This window comes from Chiloscyllium plagiosum, chromosome 12 (assembly GCF_004010195.1).
Source record: "Chiloscyllium plagiosum isolate BGI_BamShark_2017 chromosome 12, ASM401019v2, whole genome shotgun sequence".
In the NCBI taxonomy this organism is placed as follows: domain Eukaryota; kingdom Metazoa; phylum Chordata; class Chondrichthyes; order Orectolobiformes; family Hemiscylliidae; genus Chiloscyllium; species Chiloscyllium plagiosum.
This window is the reverse complement of record NC_057721.1, coordinates 34,624,737-34,641,853: the sequence shown is the minus strand read 5'-3', so window position 1 is coordinate 34,641,853 and position 17,117 is coordinate 34,624,737. Positions and strand designations below refer to the sequence as shown.

At 39.7% G+C, this 17,117-nt stretch overlaps 1 protein-coding gene across 1 annotated transcript in view; it reads left to right on the top strand.

Annotated features, from left to right (window-relative positions):
- The window catches only part of LOC122555098, an 85,787-nt gene that overhangs the window by 13,640 nt on the left and 55,030 nt on the right, over window positions 1-17,117 (top strand). Inside the window, exon 2 of the mRNA XM_043700777.1 lies at window positions 7,801-8,145. Within this exon, the coding sequence (XP_043556712.1) occupies window positions 7,801-8,145 (345 nt within the window). The remainder of the gene's footprint in view (window positions 1-7,800; window positions 8,146-17,117) is intronic.

The following is a 17,117-nucleotide window of genomic DNA, read 5'->3' as shown; positions in this document are numbered from 1 at the left end:
GTCAATAGTTTCAATTTGCTTACTTTTAGTGATAGTCAAATTACTTTTAATAAATAATAATTCTTGTTCAGTACACAAACTTGGTTCATGCTTTCAACCAACCTTGGTCAGAAAGCCAAGGGGTTCTGTGCATATTTTTAAAAAAATCTTTAACATTTTGTACAACCCTGGGAAAGCAGGGCTCGATTTACGATGTATCATCCCAGTGGGTCATTATGAAGTTTGGGGGCTCATCTGAGATTTGATTGGATTAGAAACAGAGGCAAAGGGCATTTGGGTGTCATATTAGTAAATATTACAGGTGAAGGAAAACATCAGGTTTTGTTACTGTGCTCGAGATATGGCACTGGAAACAGCAAAAGATTTCCTGCCGATGGCAGACTAATCACTGTCAGTCTGAAAGGCAATTTTGAAACCAAGATTGATTGACTTGGTAGATAAACTGAAGGCAACATTGCTTGACAGAGCTAGGAAGGCAGAAATAATTGAGATAGAAGCATGGCACTTGGGTTGACAGTAAATACAGAAATGGCCAATTACTTCAAGCCAGAAATGAATGATATTCAGTTACAGTTAAAGCAGCTTGAGTATAAGGAAAGAATGTAGAAAGTACAGATTACTGAAAAATAGAGAAAAGCATCTGTACATCCTCACAATTGTGGCTATGTCAACTCGATTCCCAAAAATTATTTCTTTCAGGCAGGGTAGTAATGGAAAAGTTAACACAGTTTCTGTTAACCCATTGTGGACGACCAGCTGAGATTCAGTTTGATCAGGGTTCTAATTTCATGTTGAAAAATTCCAGGAAATAATTAACAGTTTAGGAATAAAACAATTGAAACTAAGCATGTATCATCCACAAAGCTTTGGAGAACAATCATCAGACCCTCAAAACCACAAGTAAAACATACAATCACGAGTATCCACAGGACTGGGATAAAGAATTACATTTTTATTATTTGCAATCAGAGATTATCCAAATAATTCTAGTGGATTTAACCATTTTAAATGGTTTATGGCCAAGAGATTTAAAGTCTTCATTCGTCATATTGTATGTCAATAGTTTCAATTTGCTTACTTTTAGTGATAGTCAAATTACTTTTAATAAATAATAATTCTTTATTATTTATTAATAATCTGTTTAACTGGATTAAGAAGTTCTTGAATGACAAAGTTGAATCCTCAACGTTGGATTATGTGTCAATGTCTCCAGAAAGACTCAGAAAAGCATATAGGGTAGCACAGGAACATTTTGTAAGTTTCACATGCAAAAATGAAAAAATAGATAACTAAATCTTAGGAAGTTTCAGGTGGGAGATGAAGTATTAGTACGGTTGCCTTTCCAAGGTGAATCTACGAAAGCGAAATTCAAAAGTCCATATAAAGTGGTTAGATGCGTTCATAAAGTGACTTATCTAATAAATATTCCCAATCAGTAGGAAGAAGAATCAATTTTTGTCACATAAATGCATGAAAGTGGTATTATTGTAGAGAGGACAATAAAGAGGAGCAAGTATGCTGGATGTAAGTGTAAGAGAAGATGATGAAGATAATGACAATGATGTAGAAGGTAAAGGAGACAATTCTCAAAGTGAACCTCTTAGAATTCAACCTGATAACATGGAAATACTGGGAGAGTTAGATACTGTATTCCCATATTTAGAGAAAAGACAATGCAGGATGTTGTAAGAACACTGAGAAAATTTAAGTTAATCGAAGCAAATACATCCAGATGTATTACATAAGTTAGGCATAATGTAGATGCAGGAGTGTCAAGACTGATTAAACAATACCCTTGATGCTTGAACAACCTCAGGTAGAAACTGAAATTCAGTATGTGTGAGAACCACTTGATAGAACTTGGTCAAAGTTGAGATTCACCAAAAGTGTTAGTTCCTAAAACTAATGGATCAAGTAGACTTTGTATAGATACTTGAAAGGGGAATGTGATCACCAAAATAGATTTGTACCTGGTTTCATGATTGGAAGATTGTATTGATAGTGTTGGCAATGCCTCATTTCTTTCCAAGATTGATCTGTTGAAGGGGCACTGGCAAGTGTTAAAGACATTTCCATGTTGTTACACCAAATGGATTATATCAATGTCGGGTGATGCCACTCGGGTTAAAGAACGTTCCAGCTACATTCCACAGGTGTATGAAACATGTCATAACTAGTGTTTGTAACTGTTTAGTGCCTTCAGATGATGTTATAGGCTATAGTAGCAAGTGCGAAGAGCATGTAAAACAAGTCAAAGGCATAGAAGAAAGTGAGGACTGCAGATGCTGGAGATCAGAGTTGAAGAGTGTGGTGCTGGAAAAGCAAAGCAGGTCAGGCAGCATCCGAGGAGCAGGAGGGTCAATGTTTTGGGCATAAGCTCTTCATCAGGAATGTTGGGTTGGGAGAGTGGGGAAGCAGACTGAGAATTAAATAGGAGGGTGGGGGTAGGCTGGGGAATGGTAGTTGGGAAGGCAATAGGTAGATGCAGGTGGGGGGATGAAGGTGATAGGTTAGAGCAGAAGGTGGAGCGGATAGGTGGGAAGGAAGATGGACAGGCAGGACAGGTCAAGGGAGCGGTGGCGAGTTGGAAGGGTGAATCTGGGATGAGGTGAGGGGAGGGGAGATGAGGAAACTGGTGAATTTGATGTGATGCCATGAGGTTGGGAGGGTTCCCTAGGCAGAAGATGAGGTATTCTTCCTCAAGGCGTCGGGTGAGTTGGATTTACTGGTGGAGGAGGCCCAGAACTTGCAAGTCCTTGGGGCAGTGGGAGGGGGAGGTTGAAGTGGTCAGCCACATGGCAGTGAGGTTGTTTGGCGCATGTGACCCAGAGATGTTCCCTGAAATGTTCTGTCAGTTGGCATCCTGTCTCTCCAATGTAGAGGAGACCACACTGAGAGCAACATACATAGTAAATGAGGTGTTTGGATGTGCAGGAAAATCTCTGTTGGTTATGGAAGGATCCTTTGGGGCCTTAGACGGAGGTGAGGGGGGAGGTGTGGGTGTAGGCTTTACACCAATTGTGGTGGCTGAGTAAGGTGCTGGGAGTGGAAGGTTGGTGGGTGGTGTGAGCCTAACGAGGGAGTCACAGAGGGAATGGTCTCTGCGGAATGCTGATAGCGGTGGGGAGGGAATACTTTTCTGGTAGTGGGTTCTGATTTTAGGTAGTGGAAACGGTGGAGGATAATGCGCTATATCTGGAGATTGGTGGGGTAGAAGTTGAGGGCCAGGGAGTTCTATCCATGTTGCGGTTGGAGAGTTGGGATTTAAGGGCAGAAGTGTGGGAAGTGGAGGAGATGTGCTGGTAGGCATTGTTAACCGCGTGGGAGGGGAAATTGCAGTCCTTGAAGTAGGAGGCCATCTGGGATGTCATGGAGTGGAATTGTTCCTCCTGGGAGCAGAGGGATGGCTTTTTTATGGGGGGGGGAGGGAAGTGAGAGGAGGTGTAGTCCAGGTAGCTGTCGGCTTGAAGTCGATGTTCGTGTTGAGTTGGTCTCTGGAGATGGAGACAGAGAGGTCCAGGAAGGGGAGGCACTTGTCCAAGATGGTGCAGATGAACTTGAGGTCAGATTGGAAGGTGTTTGTGAAGTTGATGAACTGTTCAATCTCATCGTGGAAGCGCAAGGTAGCGCAGTTGCAGTCATCAATGTAGCAAAGGAAAATTTGGGGAATGTTGCCAGTGTAACTACGGAAGATGAACTGTTCCACATATCCTATGAAGAGGCAAGCATATGGCTGCACCCACACCTCTCCCCCCACTTCCATCTAAGGCCCCAAAAGATCCATGATGCCCATGGATACCCCTTTGTTCTGAAGGAAGTGGGAGGATTCAAAGGAGAAGCTGTTGAGGGTGAGGACCAGTTCTGTCAATAAAATGAGTCTGTCGGTGGAGGGGTAGTGGTTGATTCGGTGGAAGAGGAAAAGAGGAGGGCTTGGAGGCCTTCACCATGGTGGATAGATGTGTACAGGTACTGGATATCCATGGTAGAGATGAGGGGATGGGGGCCGGGGAAACAAAAGTCATGGAGGAGGTCAAATAGGTCAAATAGGTAAAGGCCTATTTAAACAATTACAGTTGGATGGTTTAGTGAAAAATGTAGCCAAAGGTGGATTTGCAAAAGCAAGAGTGGCTTAGTTGGACATGTGATTGGATAAGCGTCATTGATGACAAAAAATGTGAAGTCATAATCATAGTCATAGAGATGTATAGCACGGAAACAGACCCTTCGGTCCAATCGCTCATGCCGACCAGATATCCTAAATTAATCTATTCCCATTTGTCAGCACTTGGCCCATATCCTCACAAACCCTTCCTATTCCTGTACCCATTCAGCTATCTGTTAAATGTTGTAATTGTACCAGCCTCCACCACTTCCCTGGCAACTCATTCTATGCATCATCACTTCCTTTTCCAACTTGGCACAAATCTTTAATGGCATAAATGCCCCACCCTTTGCATGAAAAATTTGCTCCTTAGGTCCCTTTTATGTCTTTCCCCTCTCACCCTAAACCTATGCCCTCTAGGTCTGGACTCCCCCACCCCAGGGAAAAGACCTTGTCTATTTATCCTATCCATGCCTCTCATGATCTTTTAACCTCTACAAGGTCACCCCTCAGCCTTCAATGCTCCAGGGAAAGCAGCCCCAGCCTATTCAGCCTCTCCCTGTAGCTCAAACCCTCCAACCTTGGCAACATTCTTATAAATCTTTTCACAACATTCTTCCTATAGGAAGGAGATCAGAATTGCACACAATATTCCAAAAGTGGTCTCACCAATGTCCTGTACAGCTGCAACATGACCTCCCAACTCCTGTACTCAATGCTCTGAAAGAAAAGCATACCAAACGCCTTGTTCACTATCCTATCTACCTGAGACTCCATTTTCAAGAAACTATGAACCTGCACTCCAAGGTCTCTTTGTTCAGCAACACTCCTTAGGACCTTACCATTAAGTGTCTAAGTCCTGCTCTGACTTACCTTTCCAAAATGCAGCACCTCACATTTATCTAAATTAAACTTCATCTGCCACTCCTCAGCCCATTGGCCCATCTGATCAAGACGCCATTGTATTTTGAGATAACCTTCTTCGTTGACCCTACACCTCCAATTTTGGTGTCATCTGCAAACTTACTAACCTTCTTGTTTTTAAAACTAAATAAGGAGTCATAAGGCTGGAAGAAATTGATGTATTTTCTTTGAAATGTGTGTGTAATTTCAGTATGAAAACTGTGCTTTTATCAATTTTGTAAAAGAAACAAGCAAAATTGGTCGAGTCAGCAGAATGTGTGATTCCTGAAGAAGGGCTTATGCCCGAAACGTCGATTCTCCTGTTCCTTGAATGCCGCCTGACCTGCTGCGCTTTTCCAGCAACACATTTTCAGCTCTGATCTCCAGCATCTGCAGTCCTCACTTTCTCCTCGAGTCAGTAGAATGCCAAGCAGCATTTGAGAAGGTGAAGGTAATCAAAAAAAAAGTGTAGGTCATCCATGATTTTTCCAGACTTTTCAAAGTGGCAATTAGTGCTAGTGATTTGGGCGTAGGTGCGATTTTGTGACAGGGTGATCAGTTAGGTGTTTGTGAAGTCAGTTGAGTAACTCTCTAAGAAATTAAACCACTACCAGAAGAAATACTGTATGATGGGCAAAGAGGTTTTATGATTATTGTTAGCTCTTCAGAACTTTGAAATCTAAATCTGACATGTGAACAAGGAAATGCTAATTTAAACTGACTACAATCCACTAGCCTTCACTGAAAGGTTTACAGGAAGAATGTGAGACTATTCACATGGAGCCTTTTGTTGGAACAATTTAATATTCATATTATGGGAAAAGATAACGTGATTGGAGGTGATGACTGATTTAAGGACCCTCTCGGACAGTTCATTTTTGGAAAAATCACACATATGCACTGTTGATAAATTAGTTAACAGACTCTTGGAGTTTCTGTCTGTCTGAGATTAGTTGGAGTTTGTTAGCCCTCATATTAATTTTTACTTTCAGCTAGTCTTTGAATTCCTTCCAGATATTTTCTGGATCTTTTGCTCCTGCTTCCTAACATTTTCTACCTGTTGCATCAATTAACGAATTGCAGAATCACCGTTTACAAAATGCAAGCTGTAATAACATGTTTCTGACTGAGATAGCATTTGTGCCATTAAAGATTTGCGCAGAGTTGGAAAAGAAAGTGACAGACTGACCATGGTCTGGAAACAGGTAATTGCTCATAATGTTAAGTGTTTTCAAGTTAGATTCTTTTCTGGAATCACTTGAGAGCTCTTTTTCCAGGATCACTTAAATGTTATTTTTTGTAGAAAAATCAGATCAGTGCCAATTTCTTCTTTAATAATGAGATGTTTTAAGTGTTTTATTACAAGTCTTTAGACTTTAGTTTTCACTGCAGTTCAATTTCAGCCTTTAGCATTTAAATCATAAATTAATTACCTGAATGCTCTATCAACAGACCAGCACCTGACTATTCTCATAGAAATGATGGTACTGATGTTATAAATTCTTTGATGGACAAAGTTGTTGCTCCAAAGGATTTCAATTTGTTTCCCAGATATCTGCTTTTTGGGTTCTTTATTCTAGATGGTCACTGATGATTTGAATTTACCTTCAGTAGGATGTATTAGCAGATGCAACAAAGCTTATACCACCTCTGGTGATATAAGATATTGGGAATGGATATCTTTGTATTGACACTTCACAAAACATATATCACAACTAACTATTATTACAAACATTACATTAACAGGCATATTTAGTTTCTGGGCTAAAATTAAATTATTAGATCAAAATAAAGGAGTATGCTTTTTGTAGTATGTCATGCTTTCTTGATCCTAAGGTAAAATGGAGTATGAGATATGACCCTCAGGTCACATGCCATGATAAAAATGGTGGTATCATGAGCATGTGTCTTAAATGTATACTGATATAATAATTGTGAGACATTACACAACACCATTTGCCCCCCATGTGGCAAAAGCAACTTCTCACATTCTGGATTTATCAGACTTCTCAAAGCCCATTGAAATGCAATAGAAACAAGTCATCCTTTTTCTTGAAGGACTATTTAAGAGATGAGGAGCAAACACAGAAAACACAATATTCACCACAAGTTACTACAAACTACATTGGCGAAAAGACCCATTATCTGGTTTTAGTTGTGCTGATGGCTGAGGAAAGTGAGGAGAACGTTCTTATTGTTCTATACAAGTATGCCACAGGATATTTTAATTCCACCCGAAAGAGTGGACAGTGCCTCAATAGAATATCTGTTGCAATAGTGCAGAATAATCAGATGGACTGCATCACCCCTGGCCAATCTACTATCTGCTGTTTTAAGTAGTATCAATTATCAATGTAAAATTATATTCCCAATACCTTTGCTCCTTTTTGTCAAGTTGATTTCAAACACAGCTAATAAATTAATTTTTAAATGTCTTATCACTGAAGTGTCAGATGTAAAGATTGTCCTTCAGAGAGATGGAAAACAAAACTTATGCTTTGTTAATAGTTAAAACTTTAAATCATTCACAGTTTCCATATCAAATAATGCATAGATTAAATGTAGTTCACCCTGCCAAGCAGCTAATGCAAAACTCAGAAGAATATTGAATACTGCACTTAAATGGAGATTTCCCAATCTACCTACCTCCCATGATCTCTTTGAGATAGGCAGTGTATTGCAAGTTATGGATATTGAGCACTGTCCATCAACAAGAATTAAAGAACTGGAAGTGTTTTAATTTTGCACATTTTGCAATTAGTGATATGTAACCATTGCTGTTATATTCAATCCAGGTTTACTTACCGTTCTTGCATGTCTGGACGAATCAAGCAGAAATGCAACTCTTGGAGAAAGCATCTTGCTGAATCCAAACTACACAGATTGTGAAATGTGTTCAGTTGAATGGACATTTTCTTCACACTCAGAGAACCGTCGCATTTCTTCTTATGTCAAAAGCAAAGGACCGACTTCTGAAACTATCTTTCGTACATTTGAACACAAAGTGAATATTGAAGATGATGGCTTTTTTTTACGACTTCTATCTATTCAGCTTAATGATACAGGAAAATACACTCGAACTTTCACAGCATCAAATGGAATAGAAAGCTGCGTAAGCGTAATAATTAATGTATATGCAGGTAAGGTCTGAGCATCAATTGGACACACTGCATCAATATAATATTTCAGACTTTCAGCAAAAAAAAATAGAATTTGAGGGAAATTGAACAGTTGATAACAATGCTTATTTGGCAAATGAAAGTAGCTGAGAAGATCAAAGATTGCCCTGTGAAAGGATACAGTTCCTCAATGCTGTTCATGCAATGCCTCCATAACGTCAGCAAAAAACTTTCCAATAAACTTCCATTAACATTATGGCAGCAAAACAGGAGAAACCCCAAGGAAATGCAATTTTTCGAGTTTTATTTTTCATTTTTAATTTTCTAACTTACCTACTTCCCTTCTTCAAGACAATTTCATGCAATATGCTATATTCTAAACCAGATGGTTGGTAGTTGACCTGGTGAGGTTCCATGCAGTGATTTGTAATATTGTTCACTTAACAGACAAAAAAAATTACACAATATATTCTGATTCTAATTTAAATGTATTAAGCTGCAGGTCTCTCCTGCTCCATTGTTGAACGTTCAGCAGATACTCTGTCCATTCAACTTCATCTGTTAATAGAGGAGGGCACTAGGAAATACCTTGAGAATATTACCACACATTCATTGTTGGATTTTCAGAGACTAAAATAAAAACTTTCATTAACAATCATGAGTTTCCAGTACTGCAGATTTGGGAATAAAACAGGAATGTTTGTTTCAAACAAAAGTGTTAATGCTTGACAGAGTGTATACCTACATATTTTCTGAGTTTGTTGACTTGCAAGAGAAAAATCCTGCTCGTCCTGAAAAAAAAACAATGCTCTTAGATAACTCTTCTCCAACCATATCCTTGCTTCTCCTTGTGTGAGTTTCCCAGTGTTAGACTTGCAAAGTGAAAAATCACACTAATACCAGGTTATAGTCCAACAGGTTCATTTGGAAGTACAACTTTCAGAACACTGCTCCTTCATCAGGTAGCTAATGGGACAGGATCATTGGACACAGAATTTACAGTAAAAGATCAAAGTGTCAAACAACTGATGCAAGGTACTGAACAAACCTAGATTGCTGTTAAGTCTTTAATCACTTAGAATGGGTTGCAGGTTTTGATTCATTAATATGTAAATCCCAGAATTTCTTTCAAGTCATATTCCTGAGATAATTTAAGGTCTCAAAATAAAAGGTGACATCTCAGCCCAGACAATGCATTAAAGGTGTGAGGTTAGAGTCTGTCTGTATCCCAACCTTGAGTCTGACTGGTTCAGAGAAAAGTGTGTTGGGATTTGTTTTGAGATTGTTAATATTTTTACACTTCATCCAACCTCAAACCTTATTATTTGAAAGATTTGGAATTAACGGGGAAAGCTGAAACATTCAGTGGTTTCTAAACAAAATTCAGTGAGATTGTCGAGGGGAATAAACTTGCAGGTAAAAGGGATACAGCAGTTTAATGGGACTGACTGGATTGCTGTGTAGTATTTTGCGGCAGAGAGCCTTGGGAGCTGGGCGGAAGTGAGGTCGGAGCACAGAGGCTGTTGGGAAGGTTAGTGAGTGCTATCCAAGAGAACGAGAATTTTCTGGACAGGACCTTCAGCAAGGTCATTACACTGTGCATACCAGAAGAGAGAAGGGAGATGACAATGAGGAAGGAAGAGATGATTCAAGTCCAAGAGACCCTGGGAGAAGTACCCCTCGAGAACAGGTTGAAACTCTTGGAAACTGTTGATACAGACGACACTGCCAGTCCGAGAGGCGGACAAGTCTGCCAATTGAAAATTGGCGTGTAGGCAGAGCTGAGGAGTCAGACATCATGCAGACCCGTTGTAATAGGGGACTTAATAGTGAGAGGGACTGAAAGAGGTTTCTGCGGCAACAGGCCGTATTTGAGGATAGTGTGTTGCCTACCTGGTGCTAGGATCCAGGACATCACCGACAGAGTGCAGAGAATCCTCAAGGGTGAAGATGAAGAGCCAGAGGTGGTGGTGCATGTCGGCACAAATGACGTCGGGAAGAAGAGGAGGGATATTCTACAGCGAGACTTTAGAGAACTCGGAAGAAGGCTGGAAAGCAGGACTTCCAGGGTGGTTATTTCCGGTTTGCTTTCAGTTCCTTGGACTGCAGAGGGCAGGAATAGGGATTTGAATGTGTGGCAGAGGAACTGATGCAGGAAGCAAGGATTTAAATTCTTGGATCACTATGGTATGTTTTGCTGTAAGGATAAATGATACAAGAGGGACGGGTTCACCTTAATAGGTGGGGGAATCAGCATTCTGGCAGGCAGGTTTGCCACTGCATCACAGGGGTGTTTAAACTAAGTAGTGGGGGAAAGGGGACAAACTGGAAATTCTAGAAGGAAGTTAAAGGGAAAATGAGAATAAGCAAAGTTAAGAAAGACAACAGAATCAACGGAGCAGAAAACTCTAGAAGGGATCATACAGTATGGTCAAGTGAAATAGGGATTGATAAGGAGGGAGAGGGGAGTAACAAATTAAGAATATTATATATGAATGCATGAAGCAGAAGAAATAAGATGGATGAGCTTGATGCTCAGTTGGAAATTGGCAGGTACGATGTTGTGGGGATAACTGGGACGTGGCTTCAAGTGGACAGGCCTGGAAAATGAATACTCAAGGCTATACATACTATCGAAAGGACAGACTGATGGGCAGAGGGGATGGGGTAGCCCTGTTAGTGAGGAATGATATTCAGTCCCTTGCGAGGGGGGACACAGAATTATGAGATGTAGAGTCAGTATGGATAGAGCTGAGAAATTCTAAGGGTAGGAAGACCCTAATGGGAGTTATCTACAGGCCCCCAAACAGTAGTCTGGATGTTGGGTGTAAGTTCAATAAGGAGTTGAAATTGGCCTGTCGCGAAGGTATTACTATAGTTGTTATGGAGGATTTCACCATGCAGGTAGACCATCAGGGTGGTACTGGACTCCAAGAAAGGGAGTTTGTGGAGTGCCTCCGAGATGGATTCTTAGAACAGCTTCTACTGGAGCCTACCAGGAAGAAGGCAATTCTGGATCTGGTGTTGTGCGACAAACCGGATTTGATCAGGGATTTCGAAGTAAAGGAGCTATAATGAGGTAGTGACCATAATATGATAGGTTTTAATCTGCAATTTGAGAGGGAGAAGGGAGAATCGTGAGTGTCAATATTGCACTTGAACAAAGTGAATTATGGAGCTATGAGGGAGGAGCTGGCCAAAGCTCAATGGTTCAATACCCTAGCAGGGATGGCAGTGGAACAACAATGGCAGGTATTTCTGGGTATAATGCAATAGGTGCTAGATCAGTTCATTCCAAAGAGGAAGAAAGATTCTGAGGGGAGGCAGAGGTGGCCGTGGCTGACGAGGAAAGTTAAGGACTGTATGAAAATAAAAGAGTAGAAGTATAACGTAGCAAAGATGAGCTGGAAACCGGAGGACTGGGAAACTTTTAAAGAGCAACAGAGGATAACTAAAAAGGCAATACGTGGAGAAAAATTGAGGTACGAAGGCAAACTGGCCAAAAATATAAAGGAGGATAGTAAAAGCTTTTTTAGGTATGTGAAAGGAAAAAAAAATGGTTAAGACTAAAAATTTATATTCGGCAGGAAATGGTGTTGGATAGACTGTTAGGTCTGAAGGCTGGTAAGTCCCCGGAATGACTGGACTATCATATGTTGAAAGATTGGAGCAGCTGGGCTTGTATACACTTGAGTTTAGAAGGACGAGGATTGAGACTTATAAGATTATTAAAGGATTAGACACTCTGGAGGCAGGAAGCATGTTTCTGCTGATGGGTGAGTCCAGAACCAATTTAAACATGCGGGGGGGGGAACATTTAGAACAGAGTTGAGGAGAAACTTCTTCACCCAGAGAGTAGTGGATATATGGAATGCTCTGCCCCAGAAGGCAGCAGAGGCCAAGTCTCTGGATACTTTCAAGAAAGAAACGGATAGAGCTCTTAAAGATAGTGGAATCAAGGGGTATGGGGATAAGACAGGAACAAGATACTGATTGTGGATGATCAGCCATGATCGTAATGAATGGTGGTTCTGGCTCAGAGGGCCGAACAGCCTAGTCCTGCATCTATTTTTAATTGTCTATTAAAGACAAAAAACCTGCAGATGCTGGAATCCAAGTTGACAGGCAGGATGCTGGAAGAATACATCAAGCCAGGCAGCATCAGGAGATCCTGAAGAAGGGTTGCACCCCGAAATGTTGACTTCTCCACCTCCTGATGCTGCCTGGCTTGCTGTGTTCTACCAGCCTCCTGCCTGTTTGCTCTGCCATTTGTCAGCATGAACTCAATAGGTTATCTCATCACTTTCTATGCTGTTATGCCTCCATGACTCTTTATTTTAACATTTCTCTTGAACTGCAAGCACTATAAACAAATTGATGCTATTATTAGACAGCTTAAGCTCTCAGCCAATAATTCTTTTTACTGCTTTTCTCTGTTATTCATACTTCCAGATAAAATTATATTGAAAACAGTATATAAGGTTTCTCATTGAGAGTATTGCTACCATTTGCTATTGCCAACATAAGTAAAAATAATCCAAACTTCATTTTCAGCATTCTAATTGTGGTCGTTGAAAGACAACAATCTGATCTAATACACACTGAAAGCTTAATTCCACTATATTATGATCTTATTTTCTCGTAATCAACAGCAAATTACCAGTTCCACAAACTGCAGTGATTATTTTGTGATTATTTTACTCTTTATTCTTCAGGGAGGATAACAACTCACATCAATTATATAGACTGAACCTATTGGTGCTCTGAGTACAAATCTAAAATGAAATTAAACTGCTCCCTAAGTCTATCTGCTATGTGGGGTAAATATATAACATATCCTAAAAATCATACCATGTCAGCTTGGCGAAAACAACAGAAAGCTTCACACAAGCTTGGAAAGCTTCCGATTCAAGAACCAATCTGGGTTGTGATACTTCAATTGTATCAAGATTGAATGCTCTTGAGCTGAAATGAAGAAATGAAAATAAGCAAGGAATTGGGGTGGAGTGCCATTCAAGAATAATTTATAATTTATGGTTCACACACTGTCATAACCAAAGATCTTTTGTGGGAGTACATCAAGTGGGCATTGACAATGTTAGTTGTTAAGTACAGATGAATAGTCTACTGAAACAAATCATTATTTCGTCTTATGGCTTATGACACCACTGAAACTTCACAATGAGATGCACATTTGGTAATCAATTTTAACATTTGATTATCAATTAGTCTATAATAATTAAATAAATAGAAATTAAATAATTACACTTTTAAAAATATAAGTAAATGGAATTTAACAGGAAAGAGGTTGAAATTTAGACGTGTTCTTATTGAATGCTGAAACACATACAATTCTACTTCTGCTGCTATTTCCTATGTTTTTAATGGCCTAAAATGCAAGTTACTTCTGAGTTGTGTGAGTATGAAACTGCTCAGAAAAGTGTAGCAGCAATTTGCAATTGATTCACCTGTTTAATACATGGCTTTAACCATAGAAATAGAAATGATACAGTACTTAAGTTTGTCATCATTATTTTTTGACACTTTTTATGGAAGTTCAGTTAATTTGAAGGAGAAAGAAAGAAAAAAATCTGCATTTCCAAGGTAATGAACATGACCTCAGGATATTCCAAAGCATCTCACAGCCAATGAAGAGATTTTGAAATGCAGTTACTCTAACATTGCAGTACCCCCTTAGCATGAGACTGGAATTTTCTGTTTAGTTAAATGTTTAGGTTTCCAGAGTGGGAGTCAAACCCATGACCTTCTGCATGAGAGGTGAGAGTGCTACCAGCTCAGTCAGGGTTGACACTATTTTTACAGCTCATTTAAACAAATGTTACAGACAAAAGTCTGTATATGCAATTTACTTTTTGCATTAAAGATAAGAACGGTGGAATTCAGGAATTGAAAATGCTGATACTCTTAATGGAAACTCTGCAATGTTTCTCTGGTAATGATTAAATGCTTCAGGAGATAGCATTGGAGGGATGTTAGACAACGATTGTAACAGGTCAGCTGGTATTATCTTTCTAAAGTGGATGAAGAGCTGTAAATACTCTGCATGCAATAATTCCTATTTGGAGCGCTGGAAGTCCATTTGTCAAAATCATGGATTTAGCCTCCCTCTTCATCATATTAGCCATCAATAAGTTATTGCTCAAAATAAAACCCTGTCCTCTCATCCTTGCAAAGTATTGTTCCATTTCCAATCTCCTTTCAATTCCAATGTCCCTGAATACATTGTATCATCCCATATCTATGCATCTTTCCTGAAACTCCATGTTTGAATCTTTACACTGATGTTTTCAGCTGTGCCACAGAACTAAAAGTTCTTCCTAAATCAAAAAAGACATTCTGTGTGTCTGTGACAAAGGTAAACTGTTACACCTCATCCTTCTTGAGTTGTTGGCAGCCTTTAATACTGTTGGCCCTCCTGTGACTCTTGAACCTAAGGTAATCTTCTGTCATCATATTCACATGTTTGCAAAGATCAACTACTTCCAACTTCGTAACATTGCCTGAGTCTTCCTGACCTCAGCCCACCTACTGCCGGAATCCTCACTCATACCTTTGTTAATACTAAATAAACTCAGCATCTCTAGTTCAATCTTGTGTGCACTTAAAGCATCCTGGAGGCTAGTGTTTCAAATTCGCATAAAGTCCTACTCATTTATAATACCCTGCCTATGGACCTTAATTAGCTCCCAGTTCAGCAGTAACTTGAAGTTAAAGTCTCATTCTTATTTTCAAATCTCTTGATAATTTTTCTGTGCTCTATCTTTGTGATCTCCACCTGCACAAGCATCCCAGATAAGCATTGCTTCAACATTGTCTGACGTGCCTCCAGCTGTCAAATCCTTAAACTCTGGTCTTCCTTTCTAAACATTGTTGGTTCTCTACTTTTTCCTCTTTTGAGATGCTTCTTAGAACCCAGCTCCAACCAAGAGTTTGGACATTTTCTCAAATATATGACTTAGTGTCAAATTTGTTTGTTAACACTGTTAATCCAGAGACTTGGGTAATGTCCAGGGAATTTATTAAATTAGATGTAATATCATACCATAGAATCATAGAATCCATACAGTGCGAAAACAGGCCATTCAGCCCAACAAGTCCACGCTGACCCTCCAAAGAACGTCCCACCCAGACTCATCCCCATATCCTATCCCTGTAACTCCACATTTCCCATGGCTAATCCACATAACCTACACATTTCTGATCATTATGGGTAATATAGCATGGCCAATCTATCTAGTCTGCACATCTTTGCACTGTGGGAAGAAATCATATTATTAGAAATTGTTGTTCTTGAAACCCTCATCTATAGTGGAGGGTGATTGTACACATGTGTATACATTTGCATATAGCTAGAGATTAAGCGGTGTGTTTTTTTAAATTCATTCATGAGATGAGGGCATCACTGGCGAGGCCAGCATTTATTGCCCATCCCTAATTGCCCAGAGGACAGTTAAGAGTCAACCACATTGCTGTGGGTCTGCAGTCACACGTAGGCCAGAGCAGGTAAGAATGCCAGTGAACCAGATGGGTTTTTCAAACAATCAATTCATGGTCATCATTAGACTCATAATTCCAGATTTTTGTTGAATTTAATTTACAGCATCTAGAGTGATGGGATTCAAACCTGAGTTCCCTGGACATTACCCAAGTCTCTGGATTAACAGTCCAACAATAATACCACTAGGATATTGCTTGGTGTTCAAGCTATCCAAGAAAGGAATGGAACAGATTTTGTTACCCTTCCTCATCAAGTCATTGAATTTTGTCACAGCACACTGTCTGTAGGTTTCATGGTATGAAAGGTAGCGTTCAATGCTTCTGTAATCTGCTGTCATATGGATTGTGAGATACATTGCTAAAGATTTCCTCTTGAGCGTGTGGAGGAAAGATTGATTAACAATTCTGCAAGAAACCAATAATGAGCATACAAATTAGGAGCAGCTGTCAGCCATTCAACCCCTTTAGCTTGCTCTACCATTTAATAAGATCATGGTTAATCTAATTATAACCTCAACTGCACAATCCTATCTCAATAACATTTCACATCCTTGCTTAACGAGTATCTATTTACTGCTGTCTTAAAAAAACTGAGGATTCTACTTCCACCCAATCTTCACTTAAAAAAAAGTTTCAAAGACTCACTACTCTCTAAGAGTTTTTTTTAAAAAAGCCTTGTCATCGCTTTAAATGTGCAACCCTGGATTTTTAAACTGTGATACCTTGTTCTAGATTCTTCCATAAGAGGAAAAATTTTCTTCATACCCAGCCCATAAATACTCCTCAATTAAGTAACCTCTTGCTCTTCTAAACTCAAACTAATACAAACGTAGCCAGTCAAACCTTTCCTCATAGGCCAAGACCTTTATTCCATGTATTAGTTGATTACACCTTCCCTGATCTGCCTCCAATGCATTTACATCATTCCTTAAATAAGGTTATAAGTTCTCTACACACTGCTCCAGTGCCCTGTAAAAGTAAAGTGTACCTGCCCAATCCTTTGTAGTCAATTCCTCTCAAGATGCATTGTAATATTCTGTTGGCTTTTCTAATTACTTGCTGTATCTGTGTAATAACCTTTCACAACTTATGTATGAGGAGACCCAAACCTCCCTACCCCAGAGCTCTGCAATTTCTTATGATTCAGGTAATATGCTCTTTTGTTCTTCCTTCCAACTGTACAGTTTCAAATTATCCTGTCTTGTAGTACATCTGTCACATGTTTGCCCACACATTTAGCCTATCCATATCATTCTGTAGCCAACTTATGTCCACTTCACAGCTTCCTTTCCTGTCTACCTATGTGTCATCAACAAATTTGGTTACCACACCTTCTATCTCTTTATTCAAGCCATTTATATAAAATTTAAACAAATGAGGTCCCAGCAACTGCTCCCAGTGGAAAATGAGTTATTCCATCCTGCCAACCTGAAAAAGACCTCTTTGTTTCCTCTTAGCCAGTCAATCTTCTATCC